Source organism: Bos mutus, chromosome X (assembly GCF_027580195.1).
Source record: "Bos mutus isolate GX-2022 chromosome X, NWIPB_WYAK_1.1, whole genome shotgun sequence".
In the NCBI taxonomy this organism is placed as follows: domain Eukaryota; kingdom Metazoa; phylum Chordata; class Mammalia; order Artiodactyla; family Bovidae; genus Bos; species Bos mutus.
The window spans coordinates 77,122,356-77,139,324 of NC_091646.1; the positions used below are offsets into that span (position 1 = coordinate 77,122,356).

The following is a 16,969-nucleotide window of genomic DNA, read 5'->3' on the forward strand; positions in this document are numbered from 1 at the left end:
CACCCAAAGCTGGTACTCTTGGACAACCCAAAGGGGTAGGGTGGGGAGGGAGGTGGGAGGGGGTTTCAGAATGGGGGGACAGGTATACTTGTGGCTGATTCATGCTGATGTATGGCAAAAACCATCACAATATTGTAAAGTAATTATCCTCCAATTAAAATAAATTAATTGAAAACAAACAAAATGCAAAGAAAAAAAAAGTCTTCTCAAGCACCACAGTTCAAAAGCCTCAATTCTTCAGCTCTCAGCCTTCTTTATGGTCCAATTCTCACATCCATACATGACTACTGGAAAAAACCATAGCTTTGACTATATGGACCTTTGTCAGCAAAATGATGTCTCTGCTTTTTAATACACTGTCTAGGTTTGTCATTGACCCATCTTTCAAGGGGCAAGTGTCTTTTAATTTCATGGCTGCAGTCACCATCTGCAGTGATTTTGGAGCCCAAGAAAACAAAATCTGCCACTGTTTCTACTTTTTCCCCATCTATTTGCCATGAAGAGATGGGATCGGATGACATGATCTTAGGTTTTTTTTTTTTTTTTAATGCTGAGTTTCAAGCCAGCTTTTTCACTCTCCTCTTTCACCTTCATCAACAGGCTCTTTAGTTCCTCTTCACTTTCTGCCATTAGAGTGGTATCATCTGCATATCTGAGGTTGTTGATATTTCTCCCAGCAATCTTGATTCCAGCTTGTGATTCATCTAGCCTGGCATTTTGCATGATGTACTCTGCATATAAGTTAAATAAGCAGAGTGAAAATATACAGCTTTGACGTACTCCTTTCCCAATTTTGAACCAGTCTACTCTTCCGTGTCTGGTTCTAACTGCTGCTTCTTGACCTGCACACAGGTTTCTCAGTAGACAGGTAAGGTGGTCTGGTATTCCCATCTCATTAAGAATTTTCCACAGTTTGTTGTGATCTACACAATCAAAGGCTTTAGCATAGTCAATGAAGCAGAAGTAGATGTTTTCTGGAATTCCTTTGCTTTTGCTATGATCCAATGAATGCTGGCAATTTGATCTCTGGTCCCTCTGCCTTTTCTAAATCCAGCTTGTACATCTGGAAGTTCTCGGTTCATGTACTATTGAAGCCTAGCCTGAAGGATTTTGAGCATTACCTTGCTAGTATGTGAAATGAGCACAATTGTGCAATAGTTTGAACATTCTTTGGCATTGCCTTTCTTTGGGACTGGCTATACATGTATTAATAAAAGAAAATCATCATATCAGATCAGATCAAATTAGTCACTCAGTCGTGTCTGACTCTTTGCGACCCCATGAATCGCAGCACACCAGGCCTCCCTGTCCATCACCAACTCCTGGAGTTCACTCAGACTCACATCCATTGAGTCTGTGATGCCATCCAGCCATCTCATCCTCTGTTGTCCCCTTCTCCTCTTGCCCCCAATCCCTCCCAGCATCAGAGTCTTTTCCAATGAGTCAACTCTTTGCATGAGGTGGCCAAAGTACTGGAGTTTCAGCTTTAGCATCATTCCTTCCAAAGAAATCCCAGGGCTGATCTCCTTCAGAATGGACTGGTTGGATCTCCTTGCAGTCCAAGGGACTCTGAAGAGTCTTCTCCAACACCACAGTTCAAAAGCATCAATTCTTCGGCGCTCAGCCTTCTTCACAGTCCAACTCTCACATCTATACATGACCACAGGAAAAACCATATAGCCTTGACTAGACGACCTTTGTTGGCAAAGTAATGTCTCTGCTTTTGAATATGCTATCTAGGTTGGTCATAACTTTCCTTCCAAGGAGTAAGTGTCTTTTAATTTCATGGCTGCAGTCACCATCTGTAGTGCCACCATCATAATACTAATTGCTTCAGGCAAGAATCACCAATGGATGCTAAATTGGTGAGTGGAAGTTCTGAGGAAAAATAGGAGAGATACATAATCTCAAAGTATATCCCTACAAGATACTTCTTAATGTTAATTACAAAGGAGAAAGAGTACATTTCGTTGGAGAAACCTGGAAGACAGCATCTTAATTGAATGATCAAAATTAATACCAACATGTCTGAGTTGGTATTAATTAAATGAATTAACAAATACTTTGTGATTCTGGAGACACTGAGGAGAACACAGCGTCACTGCTGTGGAATTCCTGCCAAAAATGCATAATCCAAATCTAATCTTGAAATAACAGCAGATAAACCCAAATTTAAGGACATTCTTCCAAAGCACTGACCTATGCTCTTCAAAAACATCAAGATCGTGTCAGTTAATGGAAGAGCAAGATGTTGTTCCAGATTGGAAGAAATCCAAAAGACCTGATAAAGGAAGGCAGCTCGTGACCCAGGATTTCCTTTTCCTATAAAACAACAGTATCAGCACACCCACTAGGATGGCTAGACCCAAAAGAGTCAGATAACACAGTGCTTGAGAAGATGTGGAGAAATCGAAACCCTCATACTCTGCTGGTAAGAATGTAAGAAAACGTCTTTGTTTTAGAAAATTCATACTGAATTTAATTGAAGGGGCATCACATCTGCAACTATGATCAAATACTTTAGAAAAAATTATAGATAGATACAGACAGAAAAAGAGAAGGAGAGAGAGGAAAAAAATGGTATTATTCTGAGGCTTGGCAATTTTTTTGTTTTTGCCAATCTAATAAGCTAAGGTTATGAGAACTAGACTGCAAAGAAGGCAGAGCACTGAAAAATTGACGCCTTTGGATCCCACCAAAAGAGGTGACTGGCTTGAGAGGACAATTAATTAAAAGAAAAATTACCCACTTACAGACCTTTATAGTCAAAGCTATGGTTTTTCTAGTAGTCAAATACGGATGTGAGCGTTGGACCATCAAGAAGGCTCAGCACTGAAGAATTGATACTTTTGAACTGCGGTTCTGGAGAAGACTCCTAAGAGTCCCTTGGACAGCAAGGAGATCAAACCAGTCAATCTTAAGGGAAATCAACCCTGCATACTCATTGGAAGGACTGATGCTGAAGTTGAAACTCCAGTATTTTGGTCATCTGATGCGAACATCTAACTCATTGGAAAAGTCCATGCTGCTGGGGCAGAAGGAGAAGAGGGCATCAGAGGATGAGATGGCTGGATGGCATCAAGGATGCAATGGACATGAACTTGGGCAAACTTTGGGAGATGGTGAGGGACAGAAAGGCCTGGCATGCTGCAGTCCGTGGGGTCACAAAGAGTCAGACACGACTGGGTGACTGAACAACAACAATAAGCAAAGAATGAGATCTCTTTGTTTAATTTTCATCTCTTTAATTACAGGGAGACCATTAAAAATGTCCTAGAACCCATAACCCATAATGACTATATAGTTTACAAAGTCTGAGAAATAATTAATGAGTGTCCACTCTCTACTAAGTTCCAGTGGTAAAAATATAAAACATCACATCTAGCAGATATGAAATCATACCTGTTGTTTTAATTTTACAATTCCTTGATAGCTAAAAAGATTCAGTTATCTATTCATATATTATACATATTGGCCATTTCAGGTGTCTTCTCTGAATTACCTATTCATGTCTACTGTCCATTTTCTAGTGCGTTGTTTGTCCTTTTCTTATTGATTTGTAGATGCCCTTTATATCTCCTAGAATCTAGAGACTGGTTCTTTGTCACATACATCAAAAGACTAGATGGAAACAATCAAGTCTGTGATGCTCAGGATACGCATAGTGAGGATCTTCCAGTTTTAAATGCCAGGTCTTGCAACCAAAGGAAATAGTTCTTGCTTGTGCTGTGGGTCACTGTTGACTTGAGTGTTTGAAAACTGAGGAAAAAATTAGAATGAAGTCCAATTCACAAAATTTATGGCCTGTATTCTGCTGTTAAGGAAAGGAATTAATAATTCTGCACCTGGCCTGTGTAATTATTCATTACAGTTGACCACTGAACAACTGGGAGGAGTTTAATCTGTGTATAATTCATAGTTGGCCCTCCATACCCATGGTTCCTCCACACCCCAGGATTTAAAACACCCACCTATCAGTGGACCACACAGTTCAAACCTGTGCTGTTCAAGGATCAACTGTTAAATACTTTTTATTTGTAATATATGTTATGTGTTTAAACTCTATTTAACGTTATGTTAACATTTTTTAAAGAGAGGAGACATACTTTTTTTTTTTTCCAATTGCCATCGGTATTTCCAAGTAAATAACTGCTAATCCCACTATTTTGTTTAACAGAAAGGGACATTGAAGCCTGGGGAATGGGCATGGCTTGCCCAGCTCCATACAGGCAGGCATTAATCTGATTAGAACCTGTTTGATTTAGCTCCTCAGGCCAGGGTGGGGTCCAGCTTGACTTTAGCTTTCTTCTTCTTCCACTTGATAGCTAAATTTGCAATTCGTGCCCAATAAATGCTCCTTTGGAAAAAGGCCCTTAATCAGATTTATGCTTCATAAATCCTCAGAGTTGGTGCAGATAGAGCCCAAATTCAAACCATTGTTGGGGACACTGTTAAGTTAGTCACCAAGTCATGTCTGACTCTTTAGGAGCCCATGGACTGAAGTCCACCAGGCTCGTCTGTCCATGGGATTTTTCAGGCAAGAATACTGGAGTGGGTTGCCATTTCCTTCTCCAGGAGATCTTCCCCACCCAGGGATCGAACCCGCGTCTCCTATGTCTCCTGCATTGCAGGCGGATTCTTTACCGCTGAGCCACCGGGAACTCGGTGCTCTGTACTAGCCTCCTGGTTCATAGGAAACACTCAGTAGTTGCTGGGGTCACCCTCAATGCAGGAGTGAGTCTGGTGGGGAAGTCAACCTGCAAATCAGTTCTCAGTGACAAGCTAAGTGCTCACTGGGAGTCCCTAGGGGAAAGCCTAGGCGCCTAATTCGTGCTCCCAGGTGACACAGTCAGTACTTGTGTTTCTGGCCGGTCTCTGATGGTGGGGAGGGTTGGAAATTCCCATAGTTCCCTCAAAGGATGGGTAAGGAGAGAGCTCGGTTTATTTTCCCATCTGTGAAACGGGGGCATAACAGTGTCACGAAGACGTGCGCGGGTGGGCAGTTTCAGGGGCGAGGCGGATGAGTGGAGGAACGGGCTTTCTCTCCTCCCTCCCCCATCTTTCCCATCTTGGCTTCCACGGTTTAGGAATTTGGTGATTGGACGGTTTCTTCTTGGATGATCAGAAGACCTCCCGACGCGACCCTTTAGGGACTGGCACACTAAAAGGTCGGAAAGTTGCAGGAGCCAACGTTCCGCTCTCCTACGTCCTCCGCGCCCGGCTCCACTCAACCTCCAGCTCCTTCCCTCAATCCTCCCGCTCCCCTCCTCCTTCGTCCCCGCCCCGCTCCCGTTCTCTTATTGGCCGACCGGACCGGCCCGGGATTTAAAGGGCCCGCTCACCGCGCCGCCCTGAGAGCTGCAGCTGGTCCCGGCCTTGCGGCCTGCGGGGGAGGCTGCCGGGAGGAGGCAGCGACGACGCGGCGGCGGCACGTCCCCAGCCCCTTGGACCGCAGCTTCCTTACTGCCAGGTAGGTCCCCGGTGGTGCACGCTCGGCTCTCCAGCTTGCATCCTGAGTCGGCCTCCCCTTGCGGGTCTGCAGTGCGTATGCTAGGGCCCCTTCTCCATCACCTTTCCAACTCCCCCTTCTGCCGTGTCCCTTACCGCCATCTCCACCTCCCTGCAGCCCCCGGGGCTGGGAAGGGCTTTGTTGGCGGCCGGGTGGGGGTGGGATGGGGCGCGCGGGGGATACAGGACACCCCCCACCTCCGTTCAAGGAGAGATGCACACGGTCCCCGAGTGTCACAGGATCTCCCGCTCTGCCCTCCACACAGTGTGACTCTACCTTTCAAACCAGGGAGCCCTTCAATTTGATATACAGGCCTAGAATGTACACCATTCAATCACCATCGGACCCGGACTGTTCCCAGCGTACAAGAACACAGATCCTTCATTCACCTCAGGTCACAGGCTATGTATGGGGCACCCGGACACCCCCACACACACACACATACACACACAGTTGGCGGCTCAGTCTGATGTACCTGACACTCGCACCCTCCCCCCGCCATACCCTAAACTGAAATCTGAGTGCTCAAATCCGTCCCTTGAGCATCATCTCTGCCCCATGGACATCCCAGCTAGCCTCCTCTGTGTCTCTCCTTTGGCAGGTCTATCCATCTGTCCATCCATTCGTTGGGGGTCCGCAATGGCCACCTTCAGCCGCCAGGAATTTTTCCAGCAGCTGCTGCAGGGCTGTCTCCTGCCTACTGCCCAGCAGGGCCTTGACCAGATCTGGTTGCTCCTTGCCATCTGCCTCGCCTGCCGCCTCCTCTGGAGGCTTGGTAAGTGCCTGCCCCACCATGGGCCACCATGCCAAGCCATATCACACCTGCAACATTTATCCATACCAAGGCCCACTTTATTCTGCCATATCTTGCCAAACCAGGCTCCTATGTGTCCAGCCTACCACATCACACCAGGCTAAGCCCCACTCTACCACCCCACATCCTACTAACCTGGCCACCCCATGCTACATCACACCAAGTCTCATCCTGCCATGCCAAACCATGCCTTTCAGTATCCCTGGGTTCTGGGACTCTTGAAAGCTGAGGTTCTTAAATCTTGGGGTCTTGAAATGCCTACATCCCAAGGTTATAAAATTCTGAAATGCACATGTCACAGGGCTATGGAAAGTACCATGTATCCCAAAGTACCATGTCACAGGGTTTGGGGATTCTGACATGTTGAAATTCTCACATTCTATGCTTCCAAAATGCTGGCATTCTGGATTTCTAGAATCATAATAAGATTTCTGGATTCTAAGATTCTGAAATGTTTCCACAAACCGGGGCATGCCTTTATCTAAAAGATAAGATTCCAAGTCCCCAAGGTTCCTATAGGATGCTGAGAATTTTGGAAATCTGAGACTCAGAAGTTCTACACGTTCTTTTTTCTTGTTCTTTTATCTTAAATGGATGTTTTATTTTTCCCCAGGTTTATCATTTTGAAAAATTTCAAAGTTACTGCAAAGCTAAGTTGAAAGAATAGTACAATGAACACTCATATACGCATCACCTGATTCTCCAACTGTCAACATCCTGCCACATTAGCTCGCTCTATCAATCGCTCGATCATCTTCCTGAATCACTTGAATAACCTGCTGACACTTCACCCCAAATCCTCTTGCATGTGTCCCCCAAGAATAAGGACATCTTCCCCCCACAACCATAGCCTAAAGCATCACCCCTCAGGAAATTTAATCTCAATGCTATAGTGTTATCCAATATAAGTTATTCAGATTTCCTCCAGGGTTCCCAAAATGACCTTTATAGATGTCTCTTTTCTTTAAACCCAAGCCGCCTCCCCAGCTCCCCCAAACCTGCTTTGTGTCACCTGCAATCCCACCACATTCCAACCTCTAAGCCTTTGCCTGAGCTGTGAACTCTGCCCAGGTTGTCCTTCTACCAACCCTCCTCTAGTTCCCTATCATGTTCTCTCTTTCTTTCACCCAAAGGGTTGCCATCCTACCTGAAGCATGCAAGCACCGTGGCAGGTGGCTTCTTCAGCCTCTACCACTTCTTCCAGCTGCACATGGTTTGGGTCGTGCTGCTCAGCCTCCTGTGCTACCTCGTCCTGTTCCTCTGCCGACATTCTTCCCATCGGGGTGTCTTCCTCTCCGTCACCATCCTCATCTACCTGCTTATGGGGTATGGGCGTGAGTCTTCATCCCTGTACCATCAGCAGAAGAGTGGGTGGGGGTGGGTGGGTGGGGGTGGGTGGGTCCCCAGGGCACCCCTCATGAGACTGTCCAGGACAGGGAGGGCATAGGATGTTTCTGGAGGTGGTGGAAATCTGGGAGGCTTGTTCTTTCCAGAGGGCTACCCTGGACAGGTGGCACTTGAGCTCCCCCTGGAGGAGGGAGCCCTGGAGAACTCTTCCTCCATGAGGTTGTGCAGGGCAGGGAAAATACGCTGTCTCTGCACCTTGGTTTTCCCCCCTTTGCGGTGTCTGAGGCCAGGGGAGTCATAGGGCCAAGATCACCACCTTTTTCCTCAGTGAGATGCACATGGTGGATACCGTGACATGGCACAAGATGCGAGGTAGGCAGCCCTGGCTCTGTCCCCCGCCCCAGCCCTCCAGCCCCACTCCACCTCTCCTAAATCCCCCCACCCTGTCTCTTTCCTTCCCCATGCTTCTCCCTCATCTGCCTAGCTCACTGGACACGCAGCCCTCAGACTCCCCTCACGTCTGTGTTTCTCTCTACCATGCCTCTTCCCCCACCCCATCTGTCTGTCCCATCTCATGTCCGTGCCTGACTCTCCATAGAGTCAGAACATCTGCCAGTCCTGGGCCCACCTGCTCAACTGCCTGTCTGACCCTGTGCCCACTCTCCACCCTTGCACTCTTCTTTCCTACCGCCTTTCAACCTGGTGATCCCCACATCCCCCCATGGCTACCTGCTCTCTTCTCATCCACTTGACCATGGGCACCACATGTAGGGGCCCAGATGATCGTGGCCATGAAGGCGGTGTCTCTGGGCTTCGACCTGGACAGGGGCGAGGTGGGCGCAGTGCCCTCGCCTGTGGAGTTCATGGGCTACCTCTACTTCGTGGGCACCATCGTGTTCGGGCCCTGGATATCCTTCCACAGCTACCTACAGGCCGTCCAAGGTCACCCGCTGGTGAGGCCCTGGGTAGACAGGTGGGCAGGGACCGTGGGAGCCACCATGAGGCAGTGTTCATGGAGCCTTGATCCCCATAGAGCCGCCGATGGCTGCAGAAGGTGGCCCGGAGCCTGGCGCTGGCCCTGCTGTGCCTTGTGCTGTCCACCTGTGTGGGGCCCTACCTCTTCCCGTACTTCATTCCCCTTGATGGTGACCGCCTCCTTCGCAAGTGAGCACAGCCTTCGAGGCCTCTGCCCGGCAGTGAGGGGGTTGGGGAGGGACCTGGGGTCTCCCCAGCTCTGAGCTTGTCTCTTAATGCTTCTATCTGTCTTCTGTTACTACAGCAAGAAACGCAAAGTCAGGTAAATGAGGGCAGGTGCTGAGGGCAAGTGGGGCTGACTTGGGTGTGGGGGCATAGTCTGTAACTGATTGGTTCTGTGAGTCTGAGACTGATCATCTACCCAGTGACTAGACAGAGACTGAGTGTTTGTCTGAGGCTTTGGTTTGACCATGATTGGCCCTATAACTCAGTAGATACTCCATTACATACTGTACCTGTCTGTCCATCTGTTCTGCTATTCCACCATTAGAAGCAAGTTATATGAGTGCAATAGAGAGTAACAGATATGTGTCGGTTGGCGATGCTGACCTGTCTGTGACACTGGCTAGAGGTGTGTGTGGGTTTCTGCCTGTCAGCCAGGGACTCCTTGTGTGGGACTGGAGTTCTGGCTGGCTGGCTGGCTATGCGGTTGTCTGTGATGGGAGCATGTAGCTGTCACTAGATAGGCTAAACCTGGCTTGTCTCTAACTGTGGCTGGGAATGGATCTGTGGCATGTTGTGTGTGTGTCTGTGATGATTCTGCCTATGGATCTGCCTTCTCTGGCTCTTCAGTATTGTTCAACGGAGGGGCAGGACTGACCATCCACCCCTGGTGTGACTAGGATTTCATCCAGCTCTTTGATTACATGAATTTCTCCTCTCCTTACTGGCTGCTGATTGTGTCTGATGCTGAATGAGGCTCTGAAAGGTGGGATGACTTGCCCACTGTCACCCAACTACAGCCAGACATTAATCCCAGGCCTGAATCCAGAACCTACGCTTTTTCCAGTGGAAGATGTTTCCTGTCTTTGACCATGTCTGATTGTACAACTGACAGGATGACTGTCTCAAGTGTAGAATTGTGTACGTGTACATAACTGGGTGCTTGACGATCTCTGAGCCTAACTAAAGGACTTCTATGTGTCTTATGGTCACTGAATCTGGTCAGAGAGCTGGGAGTCTGATAGTATGTGTGTCTGCCCATGTAGCTGTGAGATCAGCCTCTAACAGTGGCTGGGTCTGGATGTCTGGCCAGGTGAAGCCGTGGGGCCATGTCATATCATAGAGCAGCTCACACATCAATTTGAGCCACCTGAAACTAACCAACAGAGCATGGAAGGATGGATGTGTGTGACTATTATAGCATGACTGTCACCTCTTTTGCTGCCATGTTTCTGTCTGTCTTGTCGATGAACAACTCAGACCAGCTTCCAGGGCCTCTCTGACTCTCTTTCCTTTCTTCTCTGCTGCCTTCCTGACCCCTAGGGGCACCATGGTAAGGTGAGTCTACGGAGTGGGGCCAGGGATGCTGGCAATTGGGGGGTGTCACGCCTGGACCTGGGCATGATGCCTCTCTCTCTGGCTCCTTTTCCCCCAGGTGGCTGCGAGCCTACGAGAGTGCTGTCTCCTTCCACTTCAGCAACTACTTTGTGGGCTTTCTGTCCGAAGCCACGGCCACGTTGGCGGGGGCCGGCTTCACCGAGGAGAAGGATCACCTGGAATGGTGGGGAGGGCTGGGGGGCTCCATCTCCCACAGGGTGCTGCCTAGAGGAGCATCAGGGAGGAGGGGGGATGCTCCCAGGGGAGGGAACAACTAAGAACAAAAGTGGGACTCTCAGGTGGGTTAAATCCCAAATAAGTTTGCGTGTCTCTTTTGCCCACAGGGACCTGACAGTCTCTAAGCCACTGAATGTGGAGCTGCCCCGGTCCATGGTGGAAGTTGTCACAAGCTGGAACCTGCCCATGTCTTATTGGCTAAATAACTGTGAGTCACAAAGTCATAACTCCAAGAGGGTTGGCAGTCAACCCACACCCCTTTTCACATTCATACAACAAGTTGAAGATAGTAGGGACCAAAAAAACCTCCCAAACAACTTCTGTCCTTGTGGAGTTGACATTTTTGTTGGGGGGAGCAGTATAATTTTAAAAAAGACACAGTAGTTCAGGTGGTGATATGTGCTGTGGTAAGAAAAATAGAGAGAAGGTGAAGATGATCTGGGAGTGTTAGGGGTGTGTGGGTGGGAGTGGATGCAATTTTAAATAAATCAACCAGAGCAAGTCTCCCTGAGGAGCTAGTCTGAGCAAACACCTAGAGGTGAGAAAGAATCAATGCAAATATGTATGGGAGAAATGTAACAGATGGCAGGAACAGCAGTGCACAGGCCCTGACGCAGGTGTATACCTGGCACATTTGAGGCACAGTGAGGAGACCAGTAGGGCTGGAGCAGAGGGAGCAAGGGGATGAGTGGCAGGAGGTGAGGTCTAAGAGGTGACAGAGCCTGGTCCTATAGGGTCTCTCTGCCCACAGGGAGGACTTTGGCTTTTTCTCTGAAAGAGACAGAGCAGGGGTATGAGCAGAGGAGGGCCACGGGCTGCCTTGGCCTGTTGTAACAGGATCCTCTGGCTATTGTGAGGAAAGACGGGGTGTTGAGGAGGGCAGCAGTGGAAATGGAGAAGTGAAATTCTGGATAAACTCCAAAGCTGGAACTGACAGAATATGCTAAGAGTTTGGTTATGAGAGTCAGGGGAGGAGCAGATCAAAGGTGATAGTGAGGCTTTTGGTCCTGATGAATTGGAAGGGTTTAGTTGACATTGGAAGGGTTTAGTTGACATTGGCCACACTTGGAAAGGTTGGGAGGGATAATCAGGAGCTAAGTTTTAGATAATGTGAAATTGGAGGCCATTATAGAGAGACTTCATCCTGGGGGCCCTGAGAGGTTGTGGGTATCCTCACCCTGCCCTAATGGCCCCCCAGGAAGGGCAGGGGGAAAGCTTAGGAGACTCTTGCCCCACCTCTCCCCACCCCCCATAGATGTTTTCAAGAATGCTCTCCACCTGGGGACCTTCTCAGCCGTGCTGGTCACCTATGCAGCCAGCGCCCTCTTGCACGTGAGCAGAGCAGAGTGGGATCAGGATGGTAGCTGGGTGGGGGTGGTGGGGCCTCCTGCTCACTCACCTCACTGCCTCCAACCCCACCCCAGGGCTTCAGCTTCCACCTGGCTGCAGTACTGCTGTCCCTGGCATTTATCACTTACGTGGAGCATGGTGAGTGCAGAACCCAACCCAACAGATGGGGTGGGTGGCTGGTGTTGGTTGGTGGCGGGCTGGAACCACTGTCACCTGAGGCTAACCTGACAGTCTTACCTTCCCCTTCCCTGCATCTGCCCTAGTTCTCCGAAAGCGCCTGGCTCGGATTCTCAGTGCCTGCGTCTTATCAAAACGGTGCCCACCAGACTGTTCACACCAGCATCGCTTGGTGAGGATTCAGCCTAGGCAGCCTTGTGGTCAACTCCCCCCTTCAAAAATTATTTCTCTTTCCATCTTATATCTATCTCATGGTGCCCAGCTTTCTCTTCCAGTCCTGAACCATGTTCATAACCTCACCTCTATTCACTGGCATCCATCTCTCTAATAAGAATGTATCAAGCAACTGCTGTATACCCACCTAGCGTTTATTTTCCCAATGAACATTTGTTGAGCACCTCCTGGTACCTGGCACTGTTCTAGGTGCTGGAGACACAGTGATGAACAAAATAAACCAAAATTTCAGCCCTCTGGGACAAACATTTTAACAGGGGAGACAGTAAATAAAAAATAAGTCAGTTAAGTGTAGTAGCTTGTTAGGTTGTGATTAGTGCCAAGGAGAAAATACATAAGGGAAGGGGAGAGGGAAATATCAGGGATGAGTGGTTTCAAGTTTAAGTGGGGAAGTGACTTTTGAGTTCTTTAACTGAAGGAGGTAAGGAAGGGGAGCATTTTGGGCAAAGGGAACAACCAGAGTAAAGGCCCCGAGATGGGAGAGAGCCTGAAATATTTGAGGAATAGTGAGGAGGCCAGGATGGCTTGAGCAGAGCAAGTCAGAGGGGGAGAGGCGGGCCCTGTAGGTCATAGTAGCGATTTGCTTTGGTTTGTGTCTTTTTTTTCTCATTCTTTTGGCAACAAGAAGTATGGAGAATGTCAGATTTGCCTCTAACCAGCCAGCCAATGTTTATCACCATAAACCCCCAACTCAAAGCCCCACCCATCATTCTTCCTCCTCTGCCTGAATGCTCGAATCTCCCCCAATTTGGACATTCTCAAGCTAACAGTATCCTCATCCTTGGATACCCCTTGAGCTCCAGGAGGATCAGAACCATCTCTTTCCTACTCTGGCAGGGGGTGCCCTGGACATCCTTATTCCTGTGCCTAGAGTGTTTCCCTCGGAGAAGGCAATGGCAACCCACTCTAGTACTCTTGCCTGGGAAATCCCATGGACGGAGGAGCCTGGTAGGCTGCAGTCCATGGGGTTGCAAAGAGTCAGACATGACTGAAGCAACGTAGCAGCAGCAGCAGCAGCAGAGTGTTTCCCAGGGAGCAGCTGCCCAGGTGGGATTGGAGGACAGTGATTAGGTCCAGCTGCCAGGCTTATCCATCTGTCTTCCACAGGGCCTGGGGGTGCGAGCCTTAAACCTGTTCTTTGGGGCCCTGGCCATCTTCCACCTAGCCTACCTGGGCTCCCTGTTTGATGTTGATGTGGACGACACCACAGAGGAACAGGTAAGGTGGCCCGGGGAGGGGGGGACCCTGGGCTGGGGGTCACCCAGGGATGTGCTACCTGCTCATCAGAACCATAAGAACAAAGGTGTGGAAGACAAGGCATGAGGACCTTGTGTCCAATGTCTCCAGCTTGGGTAACCACTGCTCCTTTGTCCTTCTCTCCCATTGTCCCTCTGGTTGATTGATACTGTTGGGTCTTTTACTTGGATAAAGTGTGCAAAATATGTTTATTTTACTTATAAAATTTATTTTCTATAGATAGAATATAAAATCTGAGTTTTCCTTTTTTAAAAGTTAATTATTTCATCATATTGTTACTTAGGTAGAACTCGCAAGTTTTATTTATTTAATTTGTTAAAAATAGTTTTACTTATATTGATTGTGCAAATCCTGGATTCTACTTTAAAAGTGTATGTTAAAATGTATATACTGTTTTTATTCAGGTAGAGTGTGCACATTCCAGATTTTACTCCTCTTTAAATGAAAAACAATTTGAAAGTAATGTTTATTTATATGGCACTAACAGGATCCAGGTTTTGCTTCTTTTTTTTTTTTTTTGCCACACCAGGCATCTTGCGGGATCTTAGTTCCCTGACCAGGAATTGAACCCTGGGCCACCACAGTGAAAGGACCTAGTCCTAACCACTGGACTACCAGGAATTCCCTTAGTTCAATTTTTAATTGAAAATAAAACTTTATGTTTTATATTTTGTCATTAAAAAACAATTTTTGATTTTTCATTCAGGTTGAATGTGTAAAATCTGAGTTTTGCTTCTTTTTAAATAAAATTGTTGGTTTTTTATTAAAACTTTAAAAAATAGTTAATGCAGGAAATTCCCTGGCAGTCCAGTGGTTAGCACATGGTGCTTTCACTGCTGAGGCCCAGGTTCAATCCCTGGTCAGGGTACTAAGGTCCTGCAATCCTCAAGGCACAGCTAAAAAAAAAAATAGTTAATGCATATCGCATGGTTCAGACACCAAACAGTGTACAAGATATTCAGGGGAAAGTCTTATTCCTACCGTCTTACCTCCATCCTCTTATGGGTACCCATTTTTGTTCATTGTATTGAACTATTCTTCTAAAATATAAGCATAATAAGCAGATATAAAAAAATATTTTTAATTCCCTCCCCCTGGTTTTTACCCTAAAGGTAACACATGAATGACACTGTGCTGCATGTTGCTCTTTTCACATAATTCCTGAAAACTTCCCACATTAAGACACAGAGAAGGGACTTCCTTGGTCCAGTGGCTAAGACCCTGAGCTCCCAATGCAATGGGCCTGGGTTTGATCCCCATTCAGGGAACTAAATCCCACATACCACAACACCTGGCACAGCCAAATAAATAATTTTTTTTAAAAAGACACAGAGTATCCTCATTCATTTTTTCCATTGTGATATAATATAGTTTGTCCCTTATCAGTGAACACCCAGGTGATTTTCCACTCATTTTCTATTGTAAGTAATGCTACAGCAAGTAATAACGTCACATCCATGTGGATTCACAGAGGAGCAGACAGAACTGTAGGATCTAGTCTTGATAGCAATGGAGAAGTTACCTTTTCACCCTCCCACCAGCAGTGTGTGATCGTGCTTGTCACAACAATAACAGTGCCTCTCACACTTCACAGATATGTTTGTCAGTTTGAGTGGAAGGATGATGCATGAGGCTGAGTATCTTTTGATATGTTTAAGAGCGATTTCATTTTTTTTCCTTTTCTGAAAATGGCCTACTCACCTCCTCTGCTAATGTCTGTCTTTTTAAAAACTCAATTTCTAGGAACTCTATATATAAGGGAGAGTACAGGTCAGAGAGTGGGATCGCCTTGTCTCGTATTTAAATTTTTAAAATAGGAGAAAACACAAAAGAAAAAAGACTAAGTCTGCTTACCTTTCATATGTACTCAATCTCTTCTCTGGGGCCTCACTCAGGGTTGCAGTGGAGTCACAGAAACATCCTTGAGCAAAGGATGGGTTTTCCTGAGATCTTTATTCTTGCTGAGTGGGACCAACCATCACCTCTTTCCCACAGGGCTACGGCATGGCATACACTGTCCACAAATGGTCAGAGCTCAGCTGGGCCAGTCACTGGGTCACTTTTGGATGCTGGATCTTCTACCGTCTCATAGGCTGAGACACATCTGTGGACCATCACAAGCTCCCTCAAGACCCCTCCTCAGGGTGCCAGCTCTGATGGGTGATAAGGGAAGGCCCTCTAATTCTTGACCCTCTCTCCATCCTTGACCCCTCTCAACACCCATACACAAACACACACACACACACCGTTTCCATGCCTGTCAATCCCCACCCCACCACAAGGCGGGAAGGGAGTGGTCTCTCCTGGGACCTAGGGGTGGGGGATGCTTGGGGAAGCAGAGAGGGGGAGATCCAGGGCCTCCCCGCCTTCCTTGTCCCTTTTTATACAGTTTGTTATTATCAAATAAAAGTAGAAAATATACAAAAGCCTCTTTCTTCACTGCTCAGTGGGGAATAGAAATGAATTAGGAAGGGGATACAGCATGGATAAAGGTTTGGAAGCTAGAAACCATGAAGAGGGAGGTTGTGATTGGTTTGTAGTTGATTTATTATCTTTCGTGATTGAATGATGAGCCTGAGGATAGTACTGCTAGATGTGAGTGGGACCAGGACAGATTGGATACCTGGATATGGGGGAGGCCTGATACTAATTGTTTCAATTGGCTGAAAAACTGAGGAATTCCCATTCTAACTGGTTGCCCTGACTGGGACAGTGGAGGAAAAGCAAGACTTATGAAGAGTTGATGCCTATTTGTCCTTAGGACTGAGGGGTGTGGATTCTAATTGGATAGAAGGCCTGGGTTGGGTCTAGAGACTGACTGAGTAGTCTGGGTGCCCACTGGGTTAGAGTTATGGAGTTTTGATTCACTCTTAAGAGTTGGCACAGAGGGTTTGAGGGCCTCCATGTCAATTGGTCAGCAAGGCTGAGGGGCTTGGGTTTTGATTGGTTGTTCTGACTTGAAGTCCGGATGGAGATGGCCTGAGGGAGAGGTGGAGGCAGCAGTAAGATTTGATCTGCCTGTTAGCTGTATCCAACTCTCTGCAACCCCATGGACTATAGCCCGCGGGTTCCTCTGTCCGTGGGATTTCCCAGGCAAGAATACAGGAGTGGATTGCCATTCCCTTTTCCAGGGGATCTTCCCGACCCAGGGATCGAACCCACGTCTCCTGCATTGCAGGTGGATGCTTTACTGCTGAGCCACCAGGACTTATTTGTTTTACGTTTCCTTGCCCATTTGGGGGGGTTAGGATTGAAGGTTGATCTGGGGAAAGTTTTGGTTGCTCTGCTTTTACAAATAAGTGCAACGCAATGCTGATTCAACAGCAGATAAACACCCGATTTCCGATGGGATGGAAACAAGGGAAACAAGCCAAGACTTGCCACAGATTGGCTTCTGGCTGAAAATGCCCACCAACCAAAAATGGTACCACGCGCGAGGGCGGGGTCGGCGGCACACAGACAATAACTAT

At 47.5% G+C, this 16,969-nt stretch overlaps 1 protein-coding gene across 3 annotated transcripts; it reads left to right on the forward strand.

Annotated features, from left to right (window-relative positions):
• Positions 1-5,333: 5,333 nt before the first annotated feature.
• Positions 5,334-15,913, forward strand: PORCN (porcupine O-acyltransferase). 3 transcript variants are annotated; one of them, XM_005887682.3, is made up of 15 exons: positions 5,334-5,470; positions 6,111-6,284; positions 7,457-7,649; positions 7,999-8,042; positions 8,442-8,623; positions 8,704-8,834; positions 8,950-8,967; positions 10,191-10,205; positions 10,303-10,428; positions 10,589-10,689; positions 11,737-11,813; positions 11,906-11,969; positions 12,095-12,180; positions 13,350-13,460; positions 15,495-15,913. In XM_005887682.3, exons 2-15 carry the CDS (start codon positions 6,149-6,151, stop codon positions 15,594-15,596), a joined length of 1,386 nt encoding a protein of 461 aa, XP_005887744.1. In that variant the 5' UTR covers positions 5,334-5,470; positions 6,111-6,148; the 3' UTR covers positions 15,597-15,913. The 3 variants fall into 3 exon arrangements, with proteins under 3 accessions (XP_005887744.1, XP_005887747.1, XP_070222114.1); XM_070366013.1 differs by lacking the exon at positions 5,334-5,470 and having other exon boundaries at positions 6,151-6,284; positions 6,937-7,649; XM_005887685.2 differs by lacking the exons at positions 8,950-8,967; positions 10,191-10,205.
• Positions 15,914-16,969: the final 1,056 nt, after the last annotated feature.

Excerpts from the sequence above, each read along its gene's own strand:
- PORCN (XM_005887682.3), top strand. The coding sequence starts at position 6,149 with ATGGCCACCTTCAGCCGCCAGGAATTTTTCCAGCAGCTGCTGCAGGGC. Across the intron at positions 10,429-10,588 it reads GAGAAGGATCACCTGGAATG|GGACCTGACAGTCTCTAAGC; the intron begins GTGGGGAGGGCT and ends TTTTGCCCACAG. Across the intron at positions 11,814-11,905 it reads CAGCCAGCGCCCTCTTGCAC|GGCTTCAGCTTCCACCTGGC; the intron begins GTGAGCAGAGCA and ends ACCCCACCCCAG.